The following is a 27,500-nucleotide window of genomic DNA, read 5'->3' as shown; positions in this document are numbered from 1 at the left end:
ATATATATATTAAGTAATGTGATTGATAATTTAAAATTTAAAAATCAAATTATAATTAAATTAAAAATCCGTTTCATAAGAAGGAACAATAACAAAATCATTGATTTTGTTATTGTTCCTTCTTATGAAACGGATTTTTAATTTAATTATAATTTGATTTTTAAATTTTAAATTATCAATCACATTACTTAATATTGAATTAGCTCTAGGACATTTAACTATCGAGCTTATTATATATCTAAATTACAACGAGCACTTTCTATTTCCTGTATTTTAATTGAACTAGTAATTTCACTGTTACATTAAAATACACTCAGCTCTTTAGACTATTGTTCTAATCTCCTTTAAATTATATATATATATATATATATATATATATATATATATATATAATCTTGCTATATAGATAATTGGTTTTGTTTTATTTATTTATACATCATATCTCGCTTTGAATATTACTTAAATTATTTTCCCATCTTTAACATAATGGTGAGTAATATTTTGTAATTATTATTGGTTGCCTACTTGATATACAAGCGTGGCTCATGTAAGTAGGTAATAAACATCCGTTGTTTATAAGTAGAAGGAAATGGTGAGAAAAGATCAAGTCTATAATCGCTCTTGATGCATATTACCTGGCAAATATATCCGACTAGCCTGGGTGCCCGGCGTTGCCCGGGTGTTTGGAGGTGTGTGTTTACCAAAAAAAAAAAAAAATTGCTAGTAGGCAGGCAGGTTCAAACCCGTACCGTATAGGAGGAAAAGAACACGGAAAAAAAGAAGGGAAAAAAACATGGCGTCTTTTACTTTGCGTCCATCGCCAAACCGGAAGTGAAACTGGTTCTCCAAAAGTTCATTCTTTTTCTCATTTTCTGAACAAAAAGAAAAACCACTACAATTTCTATTTTAAATAATTTATTTCCTGAATATTTTTACGGTTTTCATAAGCTCTTCGTAGGCCGGATTAAAGACTTTGGTGGGATGGATCTGGCCTATGTAGTTTTGGAAACCCCTGTGCTAAGGCATTCAAAATCAAAAAGGTGTTGATATGACATAAAACTGACAACAACAAACCAATGTAGTCTATTGCATAACAGAATTCAATGCATTTAAAATAAACACAAATAAATTCTTTGCACATTTAAAAAATTAATGTAAACATATACTATGTTGCCATCTTAATCAAAATAGATTGTTTCAACTGTCAAATTTATTTAGCCTAAATTCGGGACATCAGGATTTTACGTTTCTGAATTTTTGAGATGAGGATTGTCTATTCATACTATTTGGATTCTTCAGACTATAGTTCTCATCTTGAGTGTGATTTTCACAACATTTCTGTCGATGTAACCTCCGACCTTCAGGTGTATCTTGTCGAACTCTGGAATTTGTACAGAATTTCGAATGAAACCCTTTATTTACTTCACAGGGGTAGCATGCTCTCGTTCTGTCAGCCATGACTGGATAGAGATTCTAAATAATTTGCAGTTGTATTTTTCAGTCGGCCGCAATGAGAATTGAACTTTCAAACTTCAAGAGAATGTCACTTTTACAATTGATTCTCCTAAGTACTATTACCACTGCGTCATGAGTCCTCTATTCAGTCATGACTGATAGATCAAGAGCATGCTACTCCTGTGAAGTAAATGAAGGATTCTGTTTGAAATTCCGTCCAAATATGTTTAGGTATATTTTAATTCACATAATATATGTATATCTATATATATATAAAAATATAAATTTGGTTCGTTCCAAACGAATAAAACCATATTTCTACGTTACCAATTTATTTGAAATTTTCAGACAACCCATCTTTAGAGTCGAGGCATGTTTTTATGTTATTCAAATAAATTTACCTCGCGAATTATTAAAATATTAAATAAAATAAATATACTTTTTTAACCGTGGTGCGAATCTGTTCTGTTGATAAAACTGAACTTCCGGTTCGATTCACTTCACAGCCACGAATTGACGAAAGATTTCATTTTCTGTTTAGTAAGTAAAAAAAAAAAAAAAAAAAACATAATTCATTTGTTTATTTTCCAAATTTTTTAATTTACACATTTTTTCTTTATTATATAAGGCCAAAAAATAAGTTTGTCGCTTGCTTTTTGAGTTTTTTTTTGTTTTTCGATATAAGATTGGTTGGAATAAAAAAAAAAAACACGATTTAAAAAATAGCGCAGACCACTCTCTGCATTAGCACCGAAAAATGTTACTAAACATTTATTAATAATTTCTCACTTTAACAAACATTTGATTTTAAATTTCTTTTTAAATGACGACTTTTATCGACTTTCAAGTTTTTTATGCGCACATAAGCAACTATTTTTTTATTCACTTTTTTTTTTCTTTTTTATTTAAAAATTAGTAAATTTCAATGAATACAATAATTTATCATTTATATGTGTTTTTGGTTTTGTGTTGAATGAAACTTTTTTTTTTTTTCATTACAACAATAATGAACCAATTTAAATCTTCCGGCATGTGTTTAAGGGTTACGAAATTATCAATAAATCGTTTAGTTACTAAGCCAACGTTAGTAAATAAAAAAAATGTTACGTGCGCATGCATTAGCCTTGACTAGGGGCGGGGGGGGGGCTAAGGAAACGACCATTAAATAATTATGCTGGTCGCCATGGAACTCAACGCCCAAGGAGTACCTAAAGTGGCACTTATGCACTTATGTTATCGTGCTATTTTTAAAAATAGTATTTTCCTGTTAAATTCAAATTTTACAATATGTTTTTCTTTTATTAATTTGTTAAGTGAAAGTACAGATAACCCGGTCGGTTTCTAATGTGATAAAAATCTAGCCCTCCCCCCCAAAAAAAAGGGGTACTCTGGATAATAAATTGCCACAGTCTCGAAAGATTTCTTCTCTACTGAACGAGGAAACAAACGATGAAGTGTAGTTCACCTTCTGTTTCTCTCCCCCTCTCTCTTCCTCTCTTAATATCTCTATCCATCTCTCCCTTTCCCTCTCTTAATCTATCTTTCTCTCTATATCACCCTCTCCATCTCTCTTTGAGCCCCTTTCTCTCTCTCTAACTCCCTCTATCTCTCTCCTTTCCTCTGTCTCATCCCTCTCTGTTTCTAACTCTCCCCCTCTCTCTGTTTATCTATCAACCCCTTTATCTCTCTATCTCCTTCTCTTTCTCTATTTTCCTCTCACTTTCTCTTTCCTATCTATATATCTTCCTCTCTATCTGTCCATCTCTAGTCCCTCATCCTATTTTAGTCTCCTAAATTAATTACAGTGAATAAGGCATTGTCAAAACATGGATAAATCCTGTTTTAGTCACCTAATTTACTGACTGTGAGAATAGAAGTTATTTGGAAATTACTGCTACCTTGAACAGGACCAGAAGTAACTGGTAAAACCTTTCTAATTAAATTGATTTTGGCAGCCATTTAGTAACAAAATGACATAGCCTTAGCCCTTGCTGCATGAGGAATACCTGCGACCTTGCTGCCAAGTAGAAGAATTATTTATTCTACTTTAAAACATTCAATTTTTAAAAAATCTCATGTTCGACATCTCCAAAACATCCAATATGGGGAAAAATATTGCAGAAATGCAAACTTATTGTTTAGGATGAATGCACAATGGTACGCAAAAAATCACTTATATTATATATATATTTTATATATATATATTATATATCATATATATTTTATATATATATTGTATATATATATTATATATATATGACATATATAAAGTGTATATATTATATATATATTATATATATATATATATTATCTATATATATGCATATATAATGTATATATATATATATATATATTTCGTAAATAATTGAATTCATTCAAAACGTATTACAAAAACAAATAACATGTAAGCAAATCGTGATATATCAAAAACAGTCGGCGAGATGGACCAGCGGATAAAGAGATTAGGCTCATTACCGTGGAGTCCCGATTTCAAAAGGTCATAAAAAATTACTTTGGTGTCGTCAGCTAAAATCGAAATCAAAACATTTAATGCTCCAACCGTGTTCCCTACCGTTTGTGCTATTGACAGATAAAGATTTAAAATCAAACCACTTCAAGCTATGATTCAATTTGCGTATGCGTAAAAGTAGTAGAAATATTTTTGCAAGTTGAAATAAATACTTTGTATTTTAACTTGCCTACATTTTTCTGTACACTTTATTCATCCATCCAAACAAAGATTTTACTTGTTATAAACCATCCTTTGTGCATGATTACTATTTTCTACGTGATCAGTAAATATTCAACTAATAAACAAGAGTTTATTGGTTGAATATTTACAGGCACATACATACATCTACTGTTTTATTTATATAAATTTTTCTCTTGATTAATAAATTGTTTATAAAGGTGAGCGATCAAATTCACTCTATTCTTAAATATTTTTTAAAAATGTATCTATAGTGATATTCATATAACTACTAGGTTTTGAAACAATTGAGTTTGACAAGATACACCTGAAGAAGGTCGGAGATTACATTGACCGAAACGTTGTGAAAATGACACTCCAGATAAGAACAGTGGTCCAAAGAATCCAAATAATATGAATCAGGAAGTTTCATTAGATGTCCTGCTCGCTGGGTTGGCCAAGAGCGGGCTCGGAGCTGTCTACAATCTGTGTATAACTATGCACTGTATTATATACACTATAGTATCTCATGGTTTGCCTTAAAAAGAAATCTGTTTATTGACCCTAGTTGTTTATTTTTATCCTTAAATGTTGAGATTTCTGATTTTTTTTTTTTTCTTAGTGTTTCTTTTTTGTTCTATTTTATTTTGGTATTTTTGTGTCTTAGTTTTTTTGTTTTTTTTAAATTAATCTTAAAAATGTTTTATTTTCGGATATAGAAAGGGTATGTTTGTTAAAGACCGGCTTAAATATTCGTAGTTTATAGCACTTGTTAAGTTGGAGAAAGTAAAAAAAAAAAAAAAAAATTACCTCCGACCTACCACATAAACGCGCACACATTTAATCTTTTTTCTTAACTTTCATTTATTTTTTATTCTTTTGTCTTACCTTTTTCCTTGCTTTAATTAAAGCTAAATACTTTCTAGGCAATTACTACTTGGCTAAGATCAATAAGCTGTTTAAGAGTTTTAAAATCTATATTCATGGGCACCTCCCCCCCTCTCTCTCTCTCTCTCTCTCTCTCTCTCTCTCTCTCTCTCTCTCTCTCTCACACATACACACACAGCGCATTTACAATTTACATGTCAGTTGGTAGGTTTGTCTGTCTCTAATCAGTGGGGGGGGGGGTATATCTGTTGTCTGTCCGTCTCTGGCAGATTGATTTGTCTGTCTGTCTCTGGTTTGTTTGTCTATAGTCGATTAATCTGCCCATTCATTAGTGGTCTGTCTCTCCCTGATCGATCAATCTGTATTTGGTCTGTCAGTCCCTGGTCTGTCAGCCAATCTGTGTACGACTTTGTCTACTCTCTATCTTTCTGGTCATCTCATCTTATTTTTTGGTTCAAATTATGCACAAAATTATCTCATTCAGACATTCGCCCCCTATCTCATTCAGACATTCGCCCCCTATCTCATTCAGACATTCGCCCCCTATCTCATTCAGACATTTGCCCCCTATCTCATTCAGATATTTGCCCCTATCTCATTCAGACATTTGCCCCCCATCTCATTCAGACATTTGCCCCCCCCATCTCATTCAGACATTTGCCCCCCCCATCTCATTCAGACATTTGCCCCCCCCATCTCATTCAGACATTTGCCCCCCCCCCATCGCATTCACACATTCACCCCCTATCTCATTCACACATTCACCCCCTATCTCACTTACACATTCACCCCCTATCTCACTTACACATTCACCCCCTATCTCACTTACACATTCACCCCCTATCTCACTTACACATTCACCCCCTATCTCACTTACACATTCACCCCCTATCTCACTAACACATTCACCCCCATCTCACTCACACATTCACCCCCTATCTCATTCACTAAATTATCCAACAGTAAAAATAACTTTAACTGTCTGTCTCTAGTTGTTTCTGTTATACATGTTCAAATGCCGCATTAGAGACTGCTTCTTTTATTATACACATACATACATTGGCATGACTAGAAGAATCTTCTCTTGCTGTCTTACATACCACCTCACCTCCTCACAAAGCTATAATTCCCAAGATTTACCTGCACTGAAGATATCCAAAACAAACTTCCACAAATTACTAAAAAAAGAAAAAATAACAAAAATAAAATAACATCTATCCTATCCATTTCTGTTCACAGCCTTCACCTCCCCATCCTTAAATCATTATTCATCTAGTTGCATAAGCTCTCTATTAAGTAGACTCCGGTGGAGAAAGAATTTTTTTTAAAAAATGTTTTAAAAACGTTTTGCACCTTTTTCTTTCATTATAAAGTTTTAATTTATTTACTCCCAACATCACGTATATTATAATGTACCACTTTACCAAAAATTAGACACACATTTTATTGTTCATTTCAAAAATCAGTTTTATTAGCAATAGTCACATACAATTGTTTCGGTCAATTCCTGATATTTAAGTATATAATAGTTCCCAATTATCATTATACCTGCTGGGCAACTCATTAGCATGGAAAATGTGTATAAAAACCAAATGAACAAGAAAATATGTGTCTTTTCCTGATAAAGAAGTACACATTATAAAAATATTTATAGCTCTAGTATTGTACTATTGAGCTACCTAAAAGAACTTTGTTATTTTTTTATATATTTGAATACAAAAAAATAGATAACTTTTACTCCAAGTAGTACAAAATAGAGACATATATAAAGAATAACAGTATAGCTACGTTACAAGATCCAAATATTTATTTTTCATGCAAAACAGCTCCTTCAGCATGTTAAAATTGGGTACATTTTTATTTTTTTTGCAGATCTGTTTCATTATGCAGAAACAATTAGTTATTACTATGTCAATATCGACTCTTCTCGTGCATATATTCCTAAGAAAAAGTAGAAATTCTTTGCTTAGAAAGAAAAAAAAATATTGGAAAAAAGGAAGAAAAGAGAAAATCATAACTCGGCATTGTGCGTTTGTTCTGACAGCATATATATATATATATATATATATATATATATATATATATACTAGCTGTACCTGGCCATGCGTTACTGTGGCTCAGTTTGTTAAAATGGAACACATTCCTTAAGAAAAATTGCATTTTGTTCGTTCATTTACTTTTATTATTTTTTACAATTTTTTTTAATCAATAAAAGTTATTTTTTTCCCAAAAAAAGGATTAATTTTTTACCATAAATTGTTAGGTGAAAGTTTTTTTTTTCAGGAAAACTTGCACTTTTTTTTTTAAAAAAGAAATTTGGCAGTAAACGTTTCTCTTTGAAAACGAAATTTTTACTATAAAAAGAACAGATGAATGCTTTATATGAACACTGTAAATAGTTATGTGAAAGTAGAGAAAAGTTTGATTCTTTTTTTCAAGAGAATGTACAAATTATTTTTTTTTAACAGATGTTCAGAAAATAAACAAAAATACTTTCATCATTAATTATGCAAAAAATAAATAAAATGTTGATTTAGTGTTTCAACATTATGCTTATAAATTACGATAAAACTTGCTGAGTATGTGCTGTTTTACGGTTGTTGTAAAAATGGAACAGAAACTTAAATTTCGCTCCGTTTTAATCTTAATTTTTTAATTGTGCCCCCCCAAACGAATATAATCAAAACAGTAACATTCAACAATTGTACTTTATGTATATAAAACACAAAATATTTTAAAAAAAATTTTTTTTAAGTTAATAACGAAAGGGAAATAATTCCATTTTTAAATGAAAAAGTCAGTTTGGTATATCTTTTTGTTATTTTTTATATAAGTCCAGCTTACCATTCACATTGCAAATGTCGACATTTATAGGTTGTCAGGTACGTTTACAACAAATAAACATAATTTTTGTAGGAATTTTTGACACCCCTATCACGAAACTGCGAATAAAATATAAAAAAACTTGTAATTTCTCTTTTAAAAGTGGATTGTTTATTTTCTTTATGGATTATACTTCCAAAATAAACTACTAAAGTTGTTTTAAAAGTATTAGAAATATTTTTTTTTATTTTTTAAAAAACAGTAATGAATTTTACGAACTCAATATTTTTCAATTTTTAAACTTTAAAAATCTATCAAAATTTTTCTATTGATTCTATTTTTACGATATTTTCAGGGTCAATATGAAATTTTATGCTCTTTCTAATTTAAATTCACGCCCCCCCATTTTCAAGTGTCTATTAAAAAGTAAATAATTAATTTACTCACCAAAGTTTTATATATCAGAAATTGAAGAGAAAAGGTCAATAAATAATATATTCAAATTTAAAACAAAAAAAAGTAGTGTTTTTTAGAACTTTACCTGTAAAGTTCAAAGTTTAAAACCTTTGTTTTTTAAACCACATTGTTTGTTTTTTCTTTTTTTTTATGAAACCTTGGTCCTTGCTCCTTTAATTGAAAAACAAATTAGGGCTTGAATTACATTTTTCGAGCTTGGAAAGACAGGGGGTCGAATAATTCACGCCTCCCATTTTGAAATGTCTATTAAAAAGGAAATAATTTACTCACCAAAGTGTTATATATCACAAATTGAAGAGAAAAGGTCAATAAATAATATATTCAAATTTAAAACAAAAAAAGTAGTGTTTTTGAGAAATTTACCTGTAAAGTCCGAAGTTTAAAAGCTTTTTTTTTTTAAAAAAAAACACGTTGTTTGTTTTTTTTTTTTTTTTTTTGTTTTTTTTTAATGAAACCTTGGTCCTTGCTCCTTTTATTGAAAAAAAAAATTAGAGCTCGAGTTACATTTTTCGAGGAGTTATAAGCTTGGAAAGACGGGGTGGAGTTATTCACTATTTTTCACGAAATTTCTGACACACCTACCAATCTACCCATGTTAAGAACGGCTTTCGGAATAGACACCCCTAACCTTGCCAGCATACCCGAAAAGCTATAAAAGTTGACGTGTCAAATGTGAACGATGAGTTGGACGTAATGTAAAAATGTACCGAATTTAAAAGGGAACGAAATTCAAATTTCCGTTCCATTTTTACAACAACCGTAAAGCAGAGCATTCTATGCAAATTTTACCTAACTTACTGTATTAATGCTACTTTTTTTAAGCAAAAAAAAAAAAATATTTAGGTTTGGCTATAAATTCTTAAACTTATTTCACCCTAAATAATTTAGGTGACTAAAATAGGAATCTAATTGAATCTTTAATTTCCTGAATGATATGCGAGAAATTCATTTTTCTTCGAGTTATATCGAATTCATTAATACGGACTTTAGGGGCATTTTTCGTAATGTTCCTGTAAAAATTATTTTTTATTGTTACAAATTACGATGCTTTATTTATATAAAAAAGCAAAAATAAATTCTTGGGTTTTTTATTTATTACTGAAAACCATAACTTTAGTAAAGGTATTTTTTGTTTAAACAAAATAAAACATTTTCACTAAGAGTTAAGTAAAAATAATTAGTTCATTATATTCTGCGATCATTATTTGATAAATACTGAAACAAATCATAAACTCAAACTTTTTATAATAAAAGTTAAATTGAAATATACTGCAAATTAAACATCACAATAATGGTGCAACATATTTTGAAATTAGAAAAATAAAAAAACAAACAAACTTTGTATTAGCATGTTAAAAGTATTTAGGTTGGTAGATAATTAAATTCTACTGTATTGGTATAAGTTTTTTTTTTTTTTTTTTACTGTTGTTTCTTGCTTTTTACAATTTTCGACTAAATACTTCTAAATTAAGTGGGGTTGCTTAGATTATATTTTAAACTAAACTTCGGAGGTTGGAATGCCCCCCCCCACCTAAAATATACTTGGAAAAATCGATTTTATTGCGAGATTTAAGAATGGTTAGCCGAAAAAAAGGTGAAAAACAAAACAAATAATCAATAAATAATTGTTACCAAAGGCAATAAATGCTACTTTATTTTACTTACATGAATGAGTTTATTTTATGTTTTAAAGTATTTTCAAGCGCTTTTCTTTATTTTTTAATCTAAAATTGCGGGTGTGTGGGTGCGAAATATCTCCAGATTTTCTAGAATTCCCCGCTAGATTGCAAACGAAATCTCCAGATCTAGCAGGAAAACCGCTAAATTGGAAACACTGGTCACGTGACAGAATGCGATAATAAATAATTGTCCCTAAATAAAAAAAATGGCCTATCGGTGCAAAGGAAACCACCTATTTATCATAGAAAAATTAAGTATAATGTTATAATTAAAAAGAAATATGTAAAAACATACATGGATATAGTAAACATATTATACCAAAACATGGAAGCCATCCGTCCAGTGGTTTTTTAGACTATTAATTGCGAACGAACCAAGAGTTACATTTTTATATATATATAGATATCCTCATAGAATATTTCTCAGTAAAGGATTGATTCTATAAGAGTACCTATACAATCTGCATAAATTAAAATATCAAGCATATTGTATGACCGGGAAACACCGGACGTGCAGCTAGAATAGCATAATGTGATATGATGGACCCTCCTGTCGATTCTGACGTATGAGTTCTGCCACAACAACTACAAAAATCCACACATGATTTGTTTATAGTGGTGAAGGCTTTGTGTAGAACCAACCACACTTTTTGGTATTACTGCTAATCTTCGTCGGTGCAGATGACTGTCACAAGGCAGAGCATACAGTAGACCTCAGGTTTTTACATCAGTTTTCCTTATTCTGAATGCGTGTCTTAATGAAGACTGGGGGTGTATCTTTCCCAGTGAATTAAATGCGCCAACCTGTCTAGCATGTTCAAATGGTTACCCATCTGATACTAGCTAGGTTCATCGTTGCTTAACTTCAGTGATCTGGTGAGAACTGGTGTGTCAATGTGATTGGCTTTGATATAAGAGTGTTTACATGTATAAATAATAGGTAATAAAATCCATTTATTCTTGGATGCCATCTTGTCTTTTATTATTATTGCCTGCATAGAATAATTGTAACAATGATCTCTCTCTCTCTCTCTCTCTCTCTCTCTCTCTCTCTCTCTCTCTCTCTCCCCTCCCCCATTTTGATTTTCACTTAATATGGCTTATATCAATATGTTTGAAGTCTAGAAAGATCAAAGTTATCAAATTGTCGGTCGGTCTCTAGAACTTGTTTGATGTTTAAACAATTAATTTATGTTTTCTATTTTTTTTTTCCTTTTGATGTATACTTTTTTGGTATTTCTTCTTTCTTTTTTTTTTCTTTTTGTCCCTCTCCACCCCTCCCTAAAAATTGCTACCAACCTAAAAACAAATTCTAGAACTATTTTTTAAACTTCTGATCTCTTGTAGTATTTTATCCAGATTCTTTCACCTTATCTCCTACACTTAGCTAGGCCCTGTTGGTGGGGCATTGCTGACTGCCCCCCTGCAGAGGGTAAAAGTCCCTCAATGGGGGTCCTGGATATGACCTTAAACTATATCCAGTGGTGAGGCCCCAGCTTGTGGGCTTTGGGGAGTGTGGAGCCCCCCTTTAATTACCATTGCTCCCAGGTCCACTCTGAGCCGGAGTAGTAGTACCTGTTAGGGTTCCAACTATGGGTTAAATAGAAACCGACTTGAAAACAACAAATATATTCTATTAAAAAAAATTTTCTTCAAAATCTTTGGATTCGGTATTAAATAACCCGAAAAGGGTTGATATGCCGTAAAACAAAAAACAACCAACCAACCAAACCTACACTTAGCTAACTTACAACTCTAAATCCATGGGTAGAGAGAATAGATAATGAATTTGTAGTGTCTGAGAGGTAAAATAAGAGTTACTCCCCTTGACAATGTATCCGTTTATGCTAGTGACTGGACGATTAAAAATATTTTCACGGTTCTGATACAAATACTGATTCTATTCTAAATACCTGATTCTGATAAAATATCTAAATATTTAGCTATAGAGTTGTTGTCTTTTTTTTTTTTTTTTTTTTTTTCAGATGACAGTAAAAACCTTTGCAATATGTGCATATATTTTCGCAAACCTAAAAATATACTTAGGTGAGAGGCGTTGGTCTGTAGATTTTAGTTTCACTGGTAGTTTAAAATCAATTAATATTTATTATTTTATCATTGGTACCACCAATGGAAAGTTAAGTTTTAAACAAAAACAAGAAGAAAAGACAATTCAGGAATCGTTTCTGACATCAAAATATTTTCAAATTTTCCAATACGGATACCCCAAAAGTTCTGCTTTTTCTGATTCCCGATTCTGATTAACCACCCTAACACTAATTTATGCATATGTTACTAAAATTCTGTGGATCTTGCTTGCTTCTTTATTTGTTCCTATTTACAATGCCTCCCCACGGGACAGAGTTAGACACCAGGGTCGTTTTTTTAACGTGGAGAAAAGGAACAAAAATAAAAATTGTCTCAGTCATGAAGGATTTCTCCTCCAGTAACAGAGAACAAGAAATTGAAGTGCAGAACCTGAAGAACAGATACTACACTTTGGGGTATTTATTTGCTCCCCCACTGAGCAAATTAGGCACAAGGCCGATTTTTAGAGTGAGGAGTGAAGGGGAAATGGGGACCAACTTCCCGGGGAGTAGGGGAGCTGGATAGTGACAATTGGTATGAATGGTTGCCCCTACATTGACCAAGGTCTTATATGTGGAGTTGCCCCCACATATGGTCTTTGCTTGCAGTATCTGCCGGAACAGATGGTATTTATTTGCTCCCCCACCGAGCAAATTAGGCACAAGGCCAATTTTTAATGTGAGGAGTGAAGGGAAAAAGGGGACCAGCTCCCGAGAGGTGGGAAATGGGAGCTGGTTAAAGGTCAGGCATGTGGGGTTGCCCCCACATCTGGTCTTTGCTAGTCATAGCTGGTCTTTGCTAGTCATGGCTTGCAGCATCTGCCGGAACAGATACTACACTTTGATCTTGTCCCAAAGGCCAAGGATCTTGTTTGACTCTGTACACACTTTATAACATTGCAAAGGCAGGTTATTTTTTACTTAGAGTTTCTTTTCGACTTTTGTTTTCTGTTTAGTAGAAGTTTTGCGAGGGTGGAAGGATAAATTTAAAAGAAAAGAAACATACATCTTTATTTTTAAACTTTTATTGATAAAATCAATTCAGGTAACTTGATTATGTAGTAGAGATGACATCTATTCAATGTAGCCGCCTTCAGCCTCAATCACAGCCTCAATATGGGTCCGGAACTTGGAGCATGACTTTTCCACAAGCCCTGGCAGGAGCTCACTGAATACCTGACCTGGGTTTACTTTAGGCAGCTTCGTAACTCTTGCTTCCTTTATTTAATCCGTTAGTCCTCACATTCCATCAGCTATGTTTCTGACAAAGAATTTATGTTTTCTGCATCTGAATCTATTCTATTCAACACATCGTTGGCAAGTGTTTGACCTTGAAGTAGTAAGATTTTTTTTTTTTTTTAGCTACTTACATCAAGTGATTTCATACCTTGTCTGGGGCGATTTTTATTTAAAAAAATATTACCCAGATTTCAATTTCTTTGGTAATTTAAAATGAGTTTTAGGGAGCATTATATCAGCAAAATAATAATAACTAGCAGGACCTGTGGAAATTCAACAGGGGCCTCATTCATATGTAATATATTGATGTTGGCATTCTGTAGATGTTCAGTGTAAATGGAGACGCTCTGATATTATTGTAGCTCTTTTGTTAAAATTGCAAAAGCATTTATCTAAGCTAGCATGAACGCCTGGTAAAGCCCGGTCATAAAGTACACTTAAATATGATATTTTAATTCTTGCAGATTTTTTGTATATAGTATTATAGAGTTAATGTTCTGTTGATTTTTATATATTATAAAGTTGCAATTTCAAAAAACATATATCCATATAACTTGGGTGCATTAGCTTGAATCGAAACCGAAATAAAAACTTATGAAAAAAATATATATAACTTGAGTTCCATTAGCCATAATCGAAACTGAGACCAAGATTTATGAAGAATTCTTGATAAAATTATTTATAAAAAAAAAAAAGAGATCACTAGAGTGCTATCAGCTATAATGGAAACCAAAACTTATGAAGAATTCTTGGTAAAATTATTTATGACAAGAAATGGAAGTACATAACAATTAAACGACTTCGATGTAAGCAGGAGACAGAAAATAACACACACTATCGTATTAATATATAGATATTAGCATAACATCTCATTTGAAAATTTAACTATTTCAGATTTGCATTAAATTTATTCCCTAGTCATTAGACACGAATTAAGCAAGATTTCCTGAATTTAAATAGTCTTAAGATTCCTTGAACCTGGAATGATAGAAATCTTTCAAAAATCAAAATTATGTAAAGGATTTTTTTTATCAAATTAAAATAAGGATTCTAGTTGTAAGGTTTAATCACATTATACCTTTATTTTAATCTTTGTAAGAGGACATAAAAGTAGCACAACACAGATTCATGTTTGATTCAAATTTTTATTTCAACAATTTGAAAAAAAAATTATTGAAATTTTATTTTGGGTCAGCAAGTGAAGGTAGGGGAGGTAATCTTTTTAATACAGGGTGACCCAAAAAAACAAAACAAAAGCTAAATGGAGGCCATCTAGAACATATGCTGTAGAACGGAGAAAAAAAGGCCAAAGACCCTATTGTTTTGATGTGATGTTTTGAATATAATAAACTAGTTATGACCAAAGTTTCATTTCATACAGACAAAACACTAAGAAACAGGGCCTAATTAGAGTTGGGGCCCGTTTTTTTTTTTGGGGGGGGGTTACACTGTGTTAAAAAAATTTTTTTTTTTTTCCTTCTAAAACTTATTAAATAAAGGTACAAAGAATTTAGAACTATGGTATCCTCCAAGGAACTGTCGAAACTATCCTCTCTGGGTGTAGGAGGCTTTCTCTCAGGGTTCGGATGAGGGTGGGGGTAATGATTGCGTTTCTGGGCTTACCAAATGCTCCTAGGCAGTCAGACAAAAGTAGGTACTAAAACTTTGGTATTGACAAGATAAAGGGTGGTGGGAGCATTTAATCAGGTCAGGGTTTAAAATAGTGCCTCTATTTCTCATCTGTCCCTGGGCCCTTTATTAGTTCAGCATAGCTCTAGTATCATCTGAGGGGGTAGATTAAGGTGACATTTAAGCAGGTACAACTTTGAATAGAATTGCTATTTTTGTTACCCATGCTTTATTCCCTGGCTGTGCAGCACTGCAGCAGTGACTTTGGATTCCCTTATACTTTGTAAAGAATAAGGTGACATGTTTTCGGGTGGGCGGGGGAAGGGGAGTCTTGGCTTCCAAACATATGGATACAAGAGGCCAAAAAAAAACAAAAAAAAACTGAAAGAGTTCAAATATAAATGCACTGAGTATTTTTTTTTCTCCATTCATTCATGTACAATGTCTGTGTCTAATGGATTGTTGTAGGTGGAAAAACAAGTTTTGCTGTAATTTTTATCGGGGGGGGGGGGTCTTTGTGTGTGTGTGTGTGTGTGTGTGTGTGTGTGTGTGTGTGTGTGTGTGTGTTGCCATCCATCTGCATATGTCAAATGTAAACATAGTTTATTTTCACAACTGTAAAAATACTACTGCTAACCATTACTACTACTACTACTACTACTACTGGTGATGATGATGATGATACTTAGTATGAAGATAAATGTTTGCAGAAGGATTGTCTAAGTTTGAGATAAACAAAGAAAACGTGAAGAAAAGGTACTAACAGCAATAAATTATAAAATGAATATTGGCTATTTGCACTCCTTTTTAACCCTCTCTTCCTCCTTTTCTTCCTCTTCTTTTCCTTTCTCTCCCAAGCTCTTATTCTCTCTCTCTCTCTCTCTCTCTCTCTCTCTCTTTTCCCCCTCTCTCTCTCTTTTCCCCCCTCTCTCTCTCTCTTTTCCCCCTCTCTCTCTCTCTTTTCCCCCCTCTCTCTCTCTCTTTCCCCCCCTCTCTCTCTCTTCCCCCCTCTCTCTCTCTCTCTTTCCCCCTCTCTCTCTTTCCTTCTCTCTTTCCCTTTCTCTCTTTTTCTCTTTCTCTTTTTTCTTTCACCTGTTCTCTTTCTTTTTATCTCTCTCTCTTTCTATTTCTCTCTTTCTATCTCTCTATTATAGCGTTGTGGGGACTCCTCCATGCATAAGATATGAACTCTTCCAGACTGTATAAATTAACTGAGAGTTACAACTCTACTCTCGACCGTTGGTGTGGTCAGTGTATTTTCGTAGTCCACCATCTTGGCTATACTTACTACGACGGTTGCTCTTTGTATATTGCTGTTTTTGTTTCAATATATTTTACCTTTTCTAATCATCTCCAGGTCCGTATTAGTGACCTAGTGACCCTTCCAGGGCTACAATATATAGATTTTCCAGAAATCATGAGTTCCTAACTTCTGCGACTCAATGTGTTTTCTGGTCATCTTAGTGTATGTTCTCTTAGCTGTAACGATTAGAATCTTACAATAATTTGCTTGATTATAAATCTTATCTATTTGTATCTGACTTATTGCTGCTAAATCTACAGAATGCTTGCTGCCTGGGCACAATAGCAACTGTAAAGGTTAAAGAATACCATTTTGGAGAGTGGGGTTTGCTGTAGAATTTTTTTGCTTCTTTGCTTGCTTTGATTCATTCAGTTACCTCGTTTGCACACTCTCCAGTAATGAAAGAAAAAAGTTGGATTGTCTCTGGTGTGATTTCTGATCAATTCCCAATCAGCCTTTTATATAGCATCTCATCATAGACACTTATGCAGAATACAGACCGTGCTAAAATCAGTGTTTCACCAGGACATATTTTAGTAGGTTATCTTAACTGCTGGAAGGTGTCAAAACACTTAGCCAATGAAATTGCAGCAGCCAACAGTTAGCAAGCATGATATATATGGCAGAAAATTCAGTCATTTTTATAAAATTGGTTAAAGTCAATATCTCCAATCTACACAGGGTTGACAAAACATAGGCAAAAAGAAAAAGCACTTATGCAGTTTATGGACTGTGCTGTTTCCTAGTTAATTTCAATTTTTACAGTATTTTTTGTCTAATAAATTGTTAGATGAAAGTACAAAACAGTTAATGAACCCTCTTCCCTCTGTTAAGAATGGCTTTCTAAATAATCTTATTATTTCAGTACAAACTGCACAAGTAGCAAATAAATATCATTAAAATAAATTGTTTGCTATCAGTCGTTGTACTTCATAATAAAAAATTAAATATTTATTCCTAAAATTTACCATACAATATTTTTTACTGTGATTTGAAGTTTTTTTCTGTCTTTTAATTTTTGAAGTTTCTTAATTTTTCGTTGTATTTTCTTTGTAAAAACAATTTTTTTTTTCATTAAAATTAGCATAGAATAACTGTTTTCTTCAATATTTATGTTTTTTTTCCCCCCTTAATTTTTAACATTTTGATGTTTTTTTGTTGTTGCATGGTATGGCTAGCAGGAGGAAGTGTCAAGGGTATGTTAAGCTCATGGGCCTGCTAACATTTTTTTAGCTTTTTAACTAATGTTTAGATAATTAATCAGAATCTAATGTTCGGGCAATTAATTGGAATCGAGAATCGAATCGGAAGCCAAAAATTTTTAATTTGGAGAGGGTGGGTGAGTAACAGAATCGAAAAATATTGCTAAAAATGATTCTTTTTTTTTTTTTTTTTATTTAATTGTATTTAAATTTTAATTGGTCCCCTGACAAAAGGAGGGTGGACCTGTAAATTCACCTTTGTCCGTTCATCCATTTTTCTGTCTGCACTTTTCTCAATAACTACGCCTTGGAGATTTTTGAAATTTTGCTCAAACATTAAACATGATATGAGTAAAAAAGTAACAGAACAAATTTTCCAGGAAAACTCCGGTTGACCCCCTAAGGGTGGCTTTTTGGTTAAAATGACTAAAATTGACACTTTTCTGCTTATTAAAAAAAAAGTGATGCCTTAGATTTTTATAAAACTTTCTGAAAAGTTGTAACTGATTTCTATATAATTTTGTTTATCTATTCTTCACAATAACTCTTGAGTGTGCCCTAGGGTCTCTTTTAGGGTTAATAAAAACACTCCATTTTTGGAACTATTTTGCCATATTTGTCCAAAATTTTCTGTGTATGTCTATTTAGCAGTTTTGCATGATGCACAAATTTAAATATGTTAAGGCCTTGAGCACTTTTGGGGTTAAATGGAGGGGGGGGGCAAATGATGGACTGTCATTTTTTTTTTTTTTTTTGTATGATGCAGAACTCAAATTTACATATGTTAAGGCCTAAAACTGCTCCGTTTGTTCATTTTCACCAGGATTTGACATCCCCTGGGGACTTTTGGGGTTAGATGGGGAAATGGTGGGGGGGGGGAATGCTGAACTTAGTCATTATTTCATGCCTCGTTTACTGTGCACTCACGGGGGGGGGATGCATGCTTCACTTGTTTTCTATTTAATTCATATTAATGATCAAATGATAAATATTTTTTTATTTTAAACTATCAGTAAAACTAAAATCTATAGATCATTCACCACGAGTGCATTCTTACTTTTGCAAAAATATATGCACATATTGCAGGGTTTTTTTTTTTTTTTTGCGGTATTGCCCGCTCCCACCTCAAAGAAAAACAATTTTATATCTAGAAATTTAAAAGAATTAGAATCTGAATCAGTAATCGTGTCAAAATCGTTAACAATATTGGAATCGTCCCATCACTAGTTTTAACTTCGGACCAGCGTTTTCAAAAAAAAAAAAAAAAAAAAAAAAAAATCAGTTTTCATTTGATATCTTGCGACAGTTTAGATAACCTTCCAGAATATACCTGTAGCGTTGCCATTACGCTCGGTTCGTTACAGTTCAAACTTCTCTCTGACCCCCCCCCCCACGCCGTCTGGCACCATCGAAAAGAAACGAACACACAATAAATAAATAAAAATCAAAGTCGGTAGGTTTTTTTTTTTTTTTTTTTTAACAAATGCTTTTATTACCGTCACTCTCCCGTCTCGAGACCACTTAAAGTCTCTCGCTACAACAGCTTATCTAACCTGGCTCGCGTTTCTATTTCATTCGACCGTACGCCGGCTGTAGCCAATCATTTCTTATCTTTAACTTTACAAGTCCATTTTCTTTGACGTGCACTTTGCTTCTGCTGAGCACGTGGGTTATTTTATTTTTTTGTTTTTGTTTTTTTTTTTTACAAAAGAATCACCACTCATCAAGGCCTAGAGGTCACTCGAGGATAAGCGTTAAAGAGTGTACAGTAGTCAAAAGGACAATATCATAGTAATCATTAGAAGTGTAACTATGGTAAATTGGATTATTTAAAGGGAACGGCTCATCAAGAACTTGTTTACATTGGACTTGAAGACGGCCATTATTAGTCAGCTGAAAAGCAAGTAAACGGAAGAGAGTTCCACAGGTGTCCAGTTCTTAGAAAGAAACCTTGTTCATTGGATCTACGTTTAGACTTAGGCACAGATAAAGAGTGGGGGAAATTATTTAGTGTTTACAGCCAAACGACTGTTTCTCGTGGTATTTTTCTTTTCTCCTTTTATTTTTCCTTTTTCTTCTCGCGCACTCTCCTCAACTTTTTTTTGGCTGCTGCTGCTTCTAATCTGTCCACAAGCCAGCCATCCTTTACTGCTGCTGATATTTTCCCGCCTGCTCATGTGCACTACGTTAGGGGCCAACTATTCTGGATAAGCACCAAAACCGTAACTAAAATATACTTTCTTGGCTCTTCGACTAGTGTTCTTTTCTGTCCTACGTTTACTCCGTTTATTTACATGTTTTTTTTCACCTGGAAAAATACAGTTATCATTGACAGAACGAGTATGCTAAATATAGATAAGTTGGATGTAAGTATACTATCAAGAGATGTATATGTTAAGCCTCAGGAGACTGTGGAGAAATCATTTATGCCATTCGTTAAAGAGATATGAAAGTATTCCTGGATGGTGGTCTACTGAAGAATTCGGTAAATGGATTTCTTCTCTTGGTGAAGAGAGAAAAGAGAAGAAGAAGAAAAAAAACGTGAACTCTTTTTCATTTGTAAAGAAAAGAATTAAACGTAACAGAAAGAGAAAAAAAAATGAAGAAGCTATAAAAAAAAAATTAGAAAGAGAAAGTAAGAATGAAAACAAAATGCATAAAAATATCTTTAAAAAGATTTCTTTGATAGTTTGAAATGTGAGTATTTCATTTGATTGGAAAATAGGATTTATAAAAAAAAGAAATAAAATTGATTTACCTCTCGTAGATTTTAGTCATTAATTGTTTTGAGCAAGAGTAAGTTATTAAATTTTCTTTTCACACACACACACACACACACACACACACACACACACACACACACACACACACACACACACACACACACCTATAGTAATAAAATTAAGTTGAAAAATAAATTTTTAATGATAAGGCAAACCTTTCTGGATAAAAAATACTTTACCCGATTAAAAGGAGCAAAAAATAATTTTTTCCAATTCTAATCTGAATGTTTCTAAAGTTAGTGTCGTCTTTGTTACTTTTGTATAATGCTGGCTTTTTCTCCTATTCTGACGAGAAGCAGTTGGCTTTGAAATGCTATAAAGGAGGTTTCTCCCTTATTCCTCTTTCTGTAGTCCTTATTGACTTGATAATATAATATAGTCATGTAATTTTACATTTTTTCTTTTTAACACACACACACACACACACACACACACACACACACACACACACAGATAGATGGATCTTTTTTAATAAAAGATGAGGAATAAAAGTTACATATAACTTTATTATATCCCCAGACCAATTAAGAAAGAAAAGAAAATGGAAAGAGAGAAGAAAAAAAAAACTCTTTAGACTATGCCATTTTGAAGCTAAATACTTCTTATCAAAAAAGGAGAAAGGTCAGCATTATACAAAATATGAATTATAAAGAATTTATATATTAAGAAATATCAAAGAAAATATAAAAGTATAAGAATAAACAATAAAAATATATCTACAAAGAAAATAAGCACACATGAATAGGAGGGTAAAAAATGAAAAAGAAGTATATAAGTAAATAATAGTGAAAAATATAATACAGATCACTAATATCATCTGCATTCCCCGGTACATGAATAGGAGGGCGCCTCGGGCAATTCGCAATAGAAGGCAAGGACTGGGAGGTGGACCTCCTAGAACTGCACAATACTAAACTCCCACTGCAAAACTAACAGGGACCAGATCATTACAGGAATGGTCGAATCTTTGTTGATTTTGGTGGCATGAGGATAAAAATCCTTAGCCAGATTGAAAATTTTTACTTATTTTATTTCCTTATCTGTATTTCATATTTCATTTTTTTTTTTTTTTCCAGTGAGATTTCCAAAGAAAATGCTGACAAGATAACATCTGATAATAAAGATGTGGTAAGTAAGCCATTTCCAAATGTGTGTTTAATTTAATCTCCACAAATATTTCAGTATAAAGAGATGGGTGTAGAACAGGAGACTTTGATGATATGGTCATGTTGAAAGAACAGGTGGGATTTCTTGGGTCAATAAATGTATAACAGTTAAAGTAGAAGGTTCGGTTCACCACGGGGAAATGTGGAGAAAAACATGGGGGGGGGTGATGTGAGTGGTGATTAAAAATAAACTTGCCAGAAAGAGGAATAAAAAAAAAATACTGACCAGAGATAGTTTAATATGAAAGTCAATTTCTTAAAGCTGTCCACCATATGCCAACTGAATATGATGATGATATGCATAATCAAATAAATTAATTTCATGGACAGTTATCACAAAACAATACCTCGAATAATCAAATTTATCGCTATAGCTGTGTGTGATACCATTACTAAAGTATTCACCCTTGCATATTCCATAAACCTGGAAAAATAACTTTCGAAAAAAAAAAAAAACTGGTTGTGGCAAAAAGAATGGTGTTCATGTATTGCATAGGTGATGGGCAATGCTGAGAAAATATCATACACACAATTATGGATCCGGGCAAAACCAGATGTTAAATCAGTTTGCTAAGCGATAGCGTCAACTCTAGATTCCGATCGAAGAGACGGGATCATGAAACAATGAGATAATATATTTTAACTAGGTTGGAATTGCTAAAAATGCAAAGCAATAAAAACATCGAAAATTTGATGATAAACGTCAAGATAAGTGAATAGTCAAATTACAAAGTACGGAATTTGAATATAAGACACAAACAAAGATGAGTCGGGGAGAGTCTGTGAGAAAGTTAGCAATGACAATTCTACCATCGTCCGCACTGACCAGCTGCCCGTCATACCACCCAGAACCCACATACAGAAATGCTTTTATAGCTAACACATGCACATTTGATTTTTTTAAGCAGTCAGAATTCCTTTGCATATTACTCCTTAATTAATCTTTTCTTTTGGCCAATGAGCATGCAACCTTAGTTTAAAATGATTTGGGCAATTGTCATTTTAATTGGGTCAGAAAACAACAACAACACTACGTTGTTATAGTCAAAAGGGTCGAATACAAAAAACATGAGCTATCCTCACATGATTGCTGCTTATTAAAACTGTGACCGAATATATTTTAACTGGATTGGAATTGCTAAAAGTGTTCTTGACATATCAAAGGCCTTCAATAAGGTATGGCATAAGAGCCTACTTTACAAGATTTCCAGCTACAGTATAACTGGAAATGTTTTCTCAATCATTAAATCATTTCTCTCCGATAGGCTCATAAGAGTAGTGGTCGATGGACAAAAATCAGAGGCCTGCAGTATTAATGCTGGAGTCCATCAAGGGTCAATCCTGGGCCCAACTCTCTTCCTGATCTACATCAATGACCTCCCTAAACACATACTTAAATCATCTGTTGACATCTATGCTGATGACACGACCATCTATGGCAACACATCAAAGGCTGTAAATGACAAAGTTCTCTCTGATTCTCTCTCCTCTGATCTCGAGTGCATGGTTTAGTGGGGGAAGACGTGGCTGGTTACCTTTAATGCATCTAAAACCAAACTCCTATCTTTACATCATCAACGCTCTGATCCCCATCTGGCATCAATTGGCTCTCGTCTAGGAGAAGCCCCATGTTTTGACAAGCTTCTGGGTTTGTCCTTTACTTCTGATCTGAAATGGAACACGTACATCAAGTCTGTTGCCAAGGTCGCTGGAAAGATGGTGGGATCCTTCTACCGCTCCAGAAGATATCTCACTACTGATGCAATTCTCTATCTATATAAAAGCAAAGTACGTCCAAGGATGGAATACTGCTGCCATATCTGGGCAGGAGCTGGTAAAAACAGCCTATCCTGCCTTGACAGAGTACAAAATAGACTTCGTGGCTTAGTGAGGGATGCCTTTTCTCTTCCCTGCAACCTCTCTCCCACAGAAGAGACGTTGCGAGCCTATCCTTGTTTTATCGTTATTTCCATGGCAGGTGCTCATCTGAACTCCAATCTCTCGTCCCCCCTCGCCAATCTTTTACGAAAAACACCCGTCTAGCTGAATCCACTGTCAAAACTTTTCCCCACTCTTTATCTGTGCCTAAATCAAAATGTAGATTCCATGAACAAAGCTTCTTTCTTAGAACTGCACGCCTGTGGAACTCTGTTCCATCTGCTTCCCTCCTGACTACAACCTGGATGTCTTCAAGTCCAACGTTAACAAATTCCTTCTGAACCGCCACCTCAAGTAAACACTTCAATAAATCTCCACACTAACGTACTGTACTTGCAATAACCCTTATCCCTGAGTGGCTTCCGGGCCTTGATAAGTGGTGACCACCGTGTAAAAAAAAAAAGAAAAAAAAGAGTAATAAAAGAATCGAAGTTTCGATTAAGAATAATATCAAAATAAGCAAACAATCAGATTCCGATCAAGGAATGTGGTTGATGTCAATATAAAACATAAACAAAGTCAGGTAGTCAGAGAGAGAGAGAGAGAGAGAGAGAGAGAGAGAGAGAGAGAGAGAGAGAGAGAGAGAGAGAGTTAGCAGTGAAACTTCTACCATTGCTTGCACCGATCAACTAAACAAACTCACATACTGACCCGAACTCCCTCTCTTGTCATATAATCACTGGAATGTAAATTAAACTTGATAGTGATTTAACAAGTGTCTGTTTGTTTGATTACAAAACCCGCACTTACTGGTGAACCAAGTGCAAAAGAGATTCAGACAATTGCACTTAACAGAACAACGAGGATACTAGGTTGGTTTCAATAAAAAACAGGGCAATGTTGGCAGCTGCAAAGGAAGCTTTCTATCGTGCTAGAAAACTACTAACACCCGAAAGTATCCTGTACCTCTATAAGGCCACCATTCACCCATGTATGGAGTATTCTTGTCATATTTGGGCTAGTGCATCTGCTACTAGTCTCTCGCTCCTAGACAAGGTTCAAAAGAGAATCGCCAATCTGATAGGTCTTGAACTGTCCTCTAAGCTTCAGCCTCTGTCCCATCGATGAAATTTTGCATCCCTCTGCCTGTTCTATAAATATTTTAATGGTGAATGCTCTGACGAACTGCAAGCACTAGGCAGCTAAATCCCACCCCCACACAGTAGAGATCCCTAGATGTAAAAGAAATTTTTACTCCAGTAGTTTCCTTCCCAGAAATGCTAGACTTTGTAATTCCATTCAAGGTTCCTGCTTCCCCAACTGTATTGACATGCAGAAGTTCAAGTGTAATATGAACCGACATCTTGCTAGCCAACTCTCTACATAGTACCCCAGTAGCTGTTGCCCCATACACCAAAGTGACAATGTGCCTTGTTTGGAGTGAAAATGTAATTTTAAAAAATGTAAAAAATGTGTATATATATATATATATATATATATATATATATATATATATATATCTCCAACATAAATTTTTGAGCATCATATATGATAGGAAATTGACATTCATATAACACATAAAATACTAAAAAACAAAATGCCACAAGACCATGCAATTGATCAAAGTGTTGGCGCACACCAACTGAGGTGCTAATAAAACTACATTATTAAAACTGTGCTGATCTTTAATTAGATCCAAACTTCACTATGGATGTTACATATATGGAGCAGCCAGAAGATCATACGATATACCACCAATTGAGATTCGCCTTGGGAGCTTTCAGACCCTTTCTAGTGTGGAGCCTGTATGTGGAGGTTAATGAATGACCATAAGAAAACAAAAAATAGCTCTACAATATTACTTAAAGCTCACATTATGTCCATCAAACACTGCATATCAATGGATTTTCCATCCATAATATACACGCCTCTTCAACAACAAAAAAATATTATCAAACCCTACAGCCTCCATATAAAGAACCTACTCACAGAAACCCAAATAGACACAACAAAAATACATAAATCTAGCAACTCGGAAACTCCACCTTGGATGGTTGAACAACCATCCATAATATTAAAATTGTGTAACTATTCTAAAACAAAAACACATCCCTCAACCGTCCATGAATAACTGCTTAACATCCAAAATAAATATAAAGAATATTCACAAATCTACACAGATGGATCAAAGAATGGAGACAGGGTAGGATGTGCAGCCATCCATAAAAAAAATGAATTTAAAGAAAAGATTCCCGGATGGGGCTTTTGTGTTCAGTGCAGAGGTGTCCGCCATTAACTTGATGCTAAATATAATAACAACTGATAACCATAAAAAATCTCATCGTTACAGATTCTCTATCGGTACTCATATAACTGAAAGAAAAAAAATGACAAACCACCTTATTGCAAATATCCTAAATAAAATAAACACCATAACAATGAATAAATACATAATCTTCTGCTGGATTCCAAGCCACATCGGCATCTACATGAATGAAAAAGTGGATAAAGCAGTAAAAGAGTCACTTCGACAAAACAATACAACAGGAAAAATCCCTTATACAGACCTAAAACCCAATAAAAAGAGGCTTGCCTTTTTTCTCTTGTTCTTGGCCTTCGGGCCGGGATAAAAGTGTAGTATCATCCGGCAGATACTGCAAGCAAAAACCATATGTGGTAGCAACACCACATATAAGACCTTGGTCAATGTAGGGACAACTCTTCATATCAATTGTCACTATCCAGCTCCCCTACTCCCCGGGGAGTTGGTCCCCATTTCCCCTTCACTCCTCACATTAAAAATCGGCTTTGTGCCTAATTTGCTCGGTGGGGGAGCAAATAAACACCCTCTTGTTCATGGCCTTCGGGCCGGGATCAAAGTGTAGCATCTGTTCTGCAGATGCTGCACTTAAGATAATTTGTACCAGTCAATGGAGGGGAAACCCTCTATACTGGGACAATTATTATTTTTGGTAACCAGAGTGCCCCCTTTTTTCCTACTTTTAGGGGAGCTGGTTTTTACTCCTAATTTGCTTTGGTGGGGAAGCAAATAAATACAATATATATATATATATATATATATATATATATATATATATATATATATATATATATATAGTAATTTATAAAATATATATGGCGATTAAGCTACACTGAATATTCTGCGTTTCATCCACTATAGGATTCGTCAGGCTTATGCGCGAGTTCTGTGATTGTTTCTTGTTTTTATATACGCTGAGGATTTTAGTTAGCCAATCAGCTTTCTAGTATCCATCGCGCCCCTTCCTATCAATGGGCATGCATTTTATCGAACAAAGGATCTGTTTTAGAACTAGATTAGTAGTTTAAGGTAGACGTTTTCCTCCCTTTTTTTTTTATATATATAGATATACATATGTGTACACGCATACATGCACATATACATACATATATATATATATATATGTGATTGTTTATGTATATTCATGTTTATTTATTTATTTGTTTGTTTTCTATTGTTTTTGTTAGTTTTAAAGCTATTTTGTATCGCTATCCTAAAGTAAGTTTTATTTTGTGAACGCAGTTGTTTGCTATTTCTCGTCTACAGTTTAATAGATTTTAGGGTTCTTTAAAGTACAGGATAGCAAATTTTTCATGGAGGCATAATTTACATGGGTCGTCTATATATATATATATATATATATATATATATATATATATATATATAAAGAAAATGGGAAGGACATTGGAACTCCTGCACAGACACAGAAATTAAACTGTTCAAAGTAACACCAAACATATGAATAAAAGATACAAAAAAGATGTCAAGAAAAGAGGTAGTAATGACTAGACTACAAATAGTTCACACTCATGTCACTCACTCACATCTACTAAAAGAAGAAGAGGTGCCTATTTGCATAATGTGTCGGGGGCCCTCCATAGTACATCATATACTGACGGACCATGTGGACTGTAAACAGGTCCAAATAAAGCATTACTAAGATAATAGTCTAGGATCGATATTTAACAAAATTGACCAAAAAAAAAAAAAAAAAAATTATTGAATTCCTGAAAGAGATTAAAATATTCAACAAAAGATTCCACAAGAAAAACCAAAAACAACTAACCAACATCTAACACATTACAATTAATGTTTCAGCATTAAATGATTGGTTGGTATGCCGTAAAACAAAACAAAAATGTTTGACAAGGAACCAGTTGAC

The 27,500-nt window shown here is 33.5% G+C and overlaps 1 protein-coding gene across 4 annotated transcripts in view; it reads left to right on the top strand.

The window, feature by feature from the left end:
• LOC145268294 (uncharacterized) overlaps positions 1 to 27,500 on the top strand; it is a 672,998-nt gene that overhangs the window by 447,125 nt on the left and 198,373 nt on the right. For all 4 annotated transcript variants that reach the window (XM_080123705.1, XM_080123703.1, XM_080123706.1 and 1 more), the window contains exon 5: positions 21,331 to 21,382. In XM_080123705.1, coding sequence (XP_079979831.1) covers positions 21,331 to 21,382 — 52 coding nt within the window. The remainder of the gene's footprint in view (positions 1 to 21,330; positions 21,383 to 27,500) is intronic.

Source organism: Euprymna scolopes, chromosome 43, assembly GCF_053919585.1.
Source record: "Euprymna scolopes isolate OS-2025 chromosome 43, ASM5391958v1, whole genome shotgun sequence".
NCBI lineage: Eukaryota > Metazoa > Mollusca > Cephalopoda > Sepiida > Sepiolidae > Euprymna > Euprymna scolopes.
This window is presented reverse-complemented; position numbering and strand designations above follow the sequence as displayed.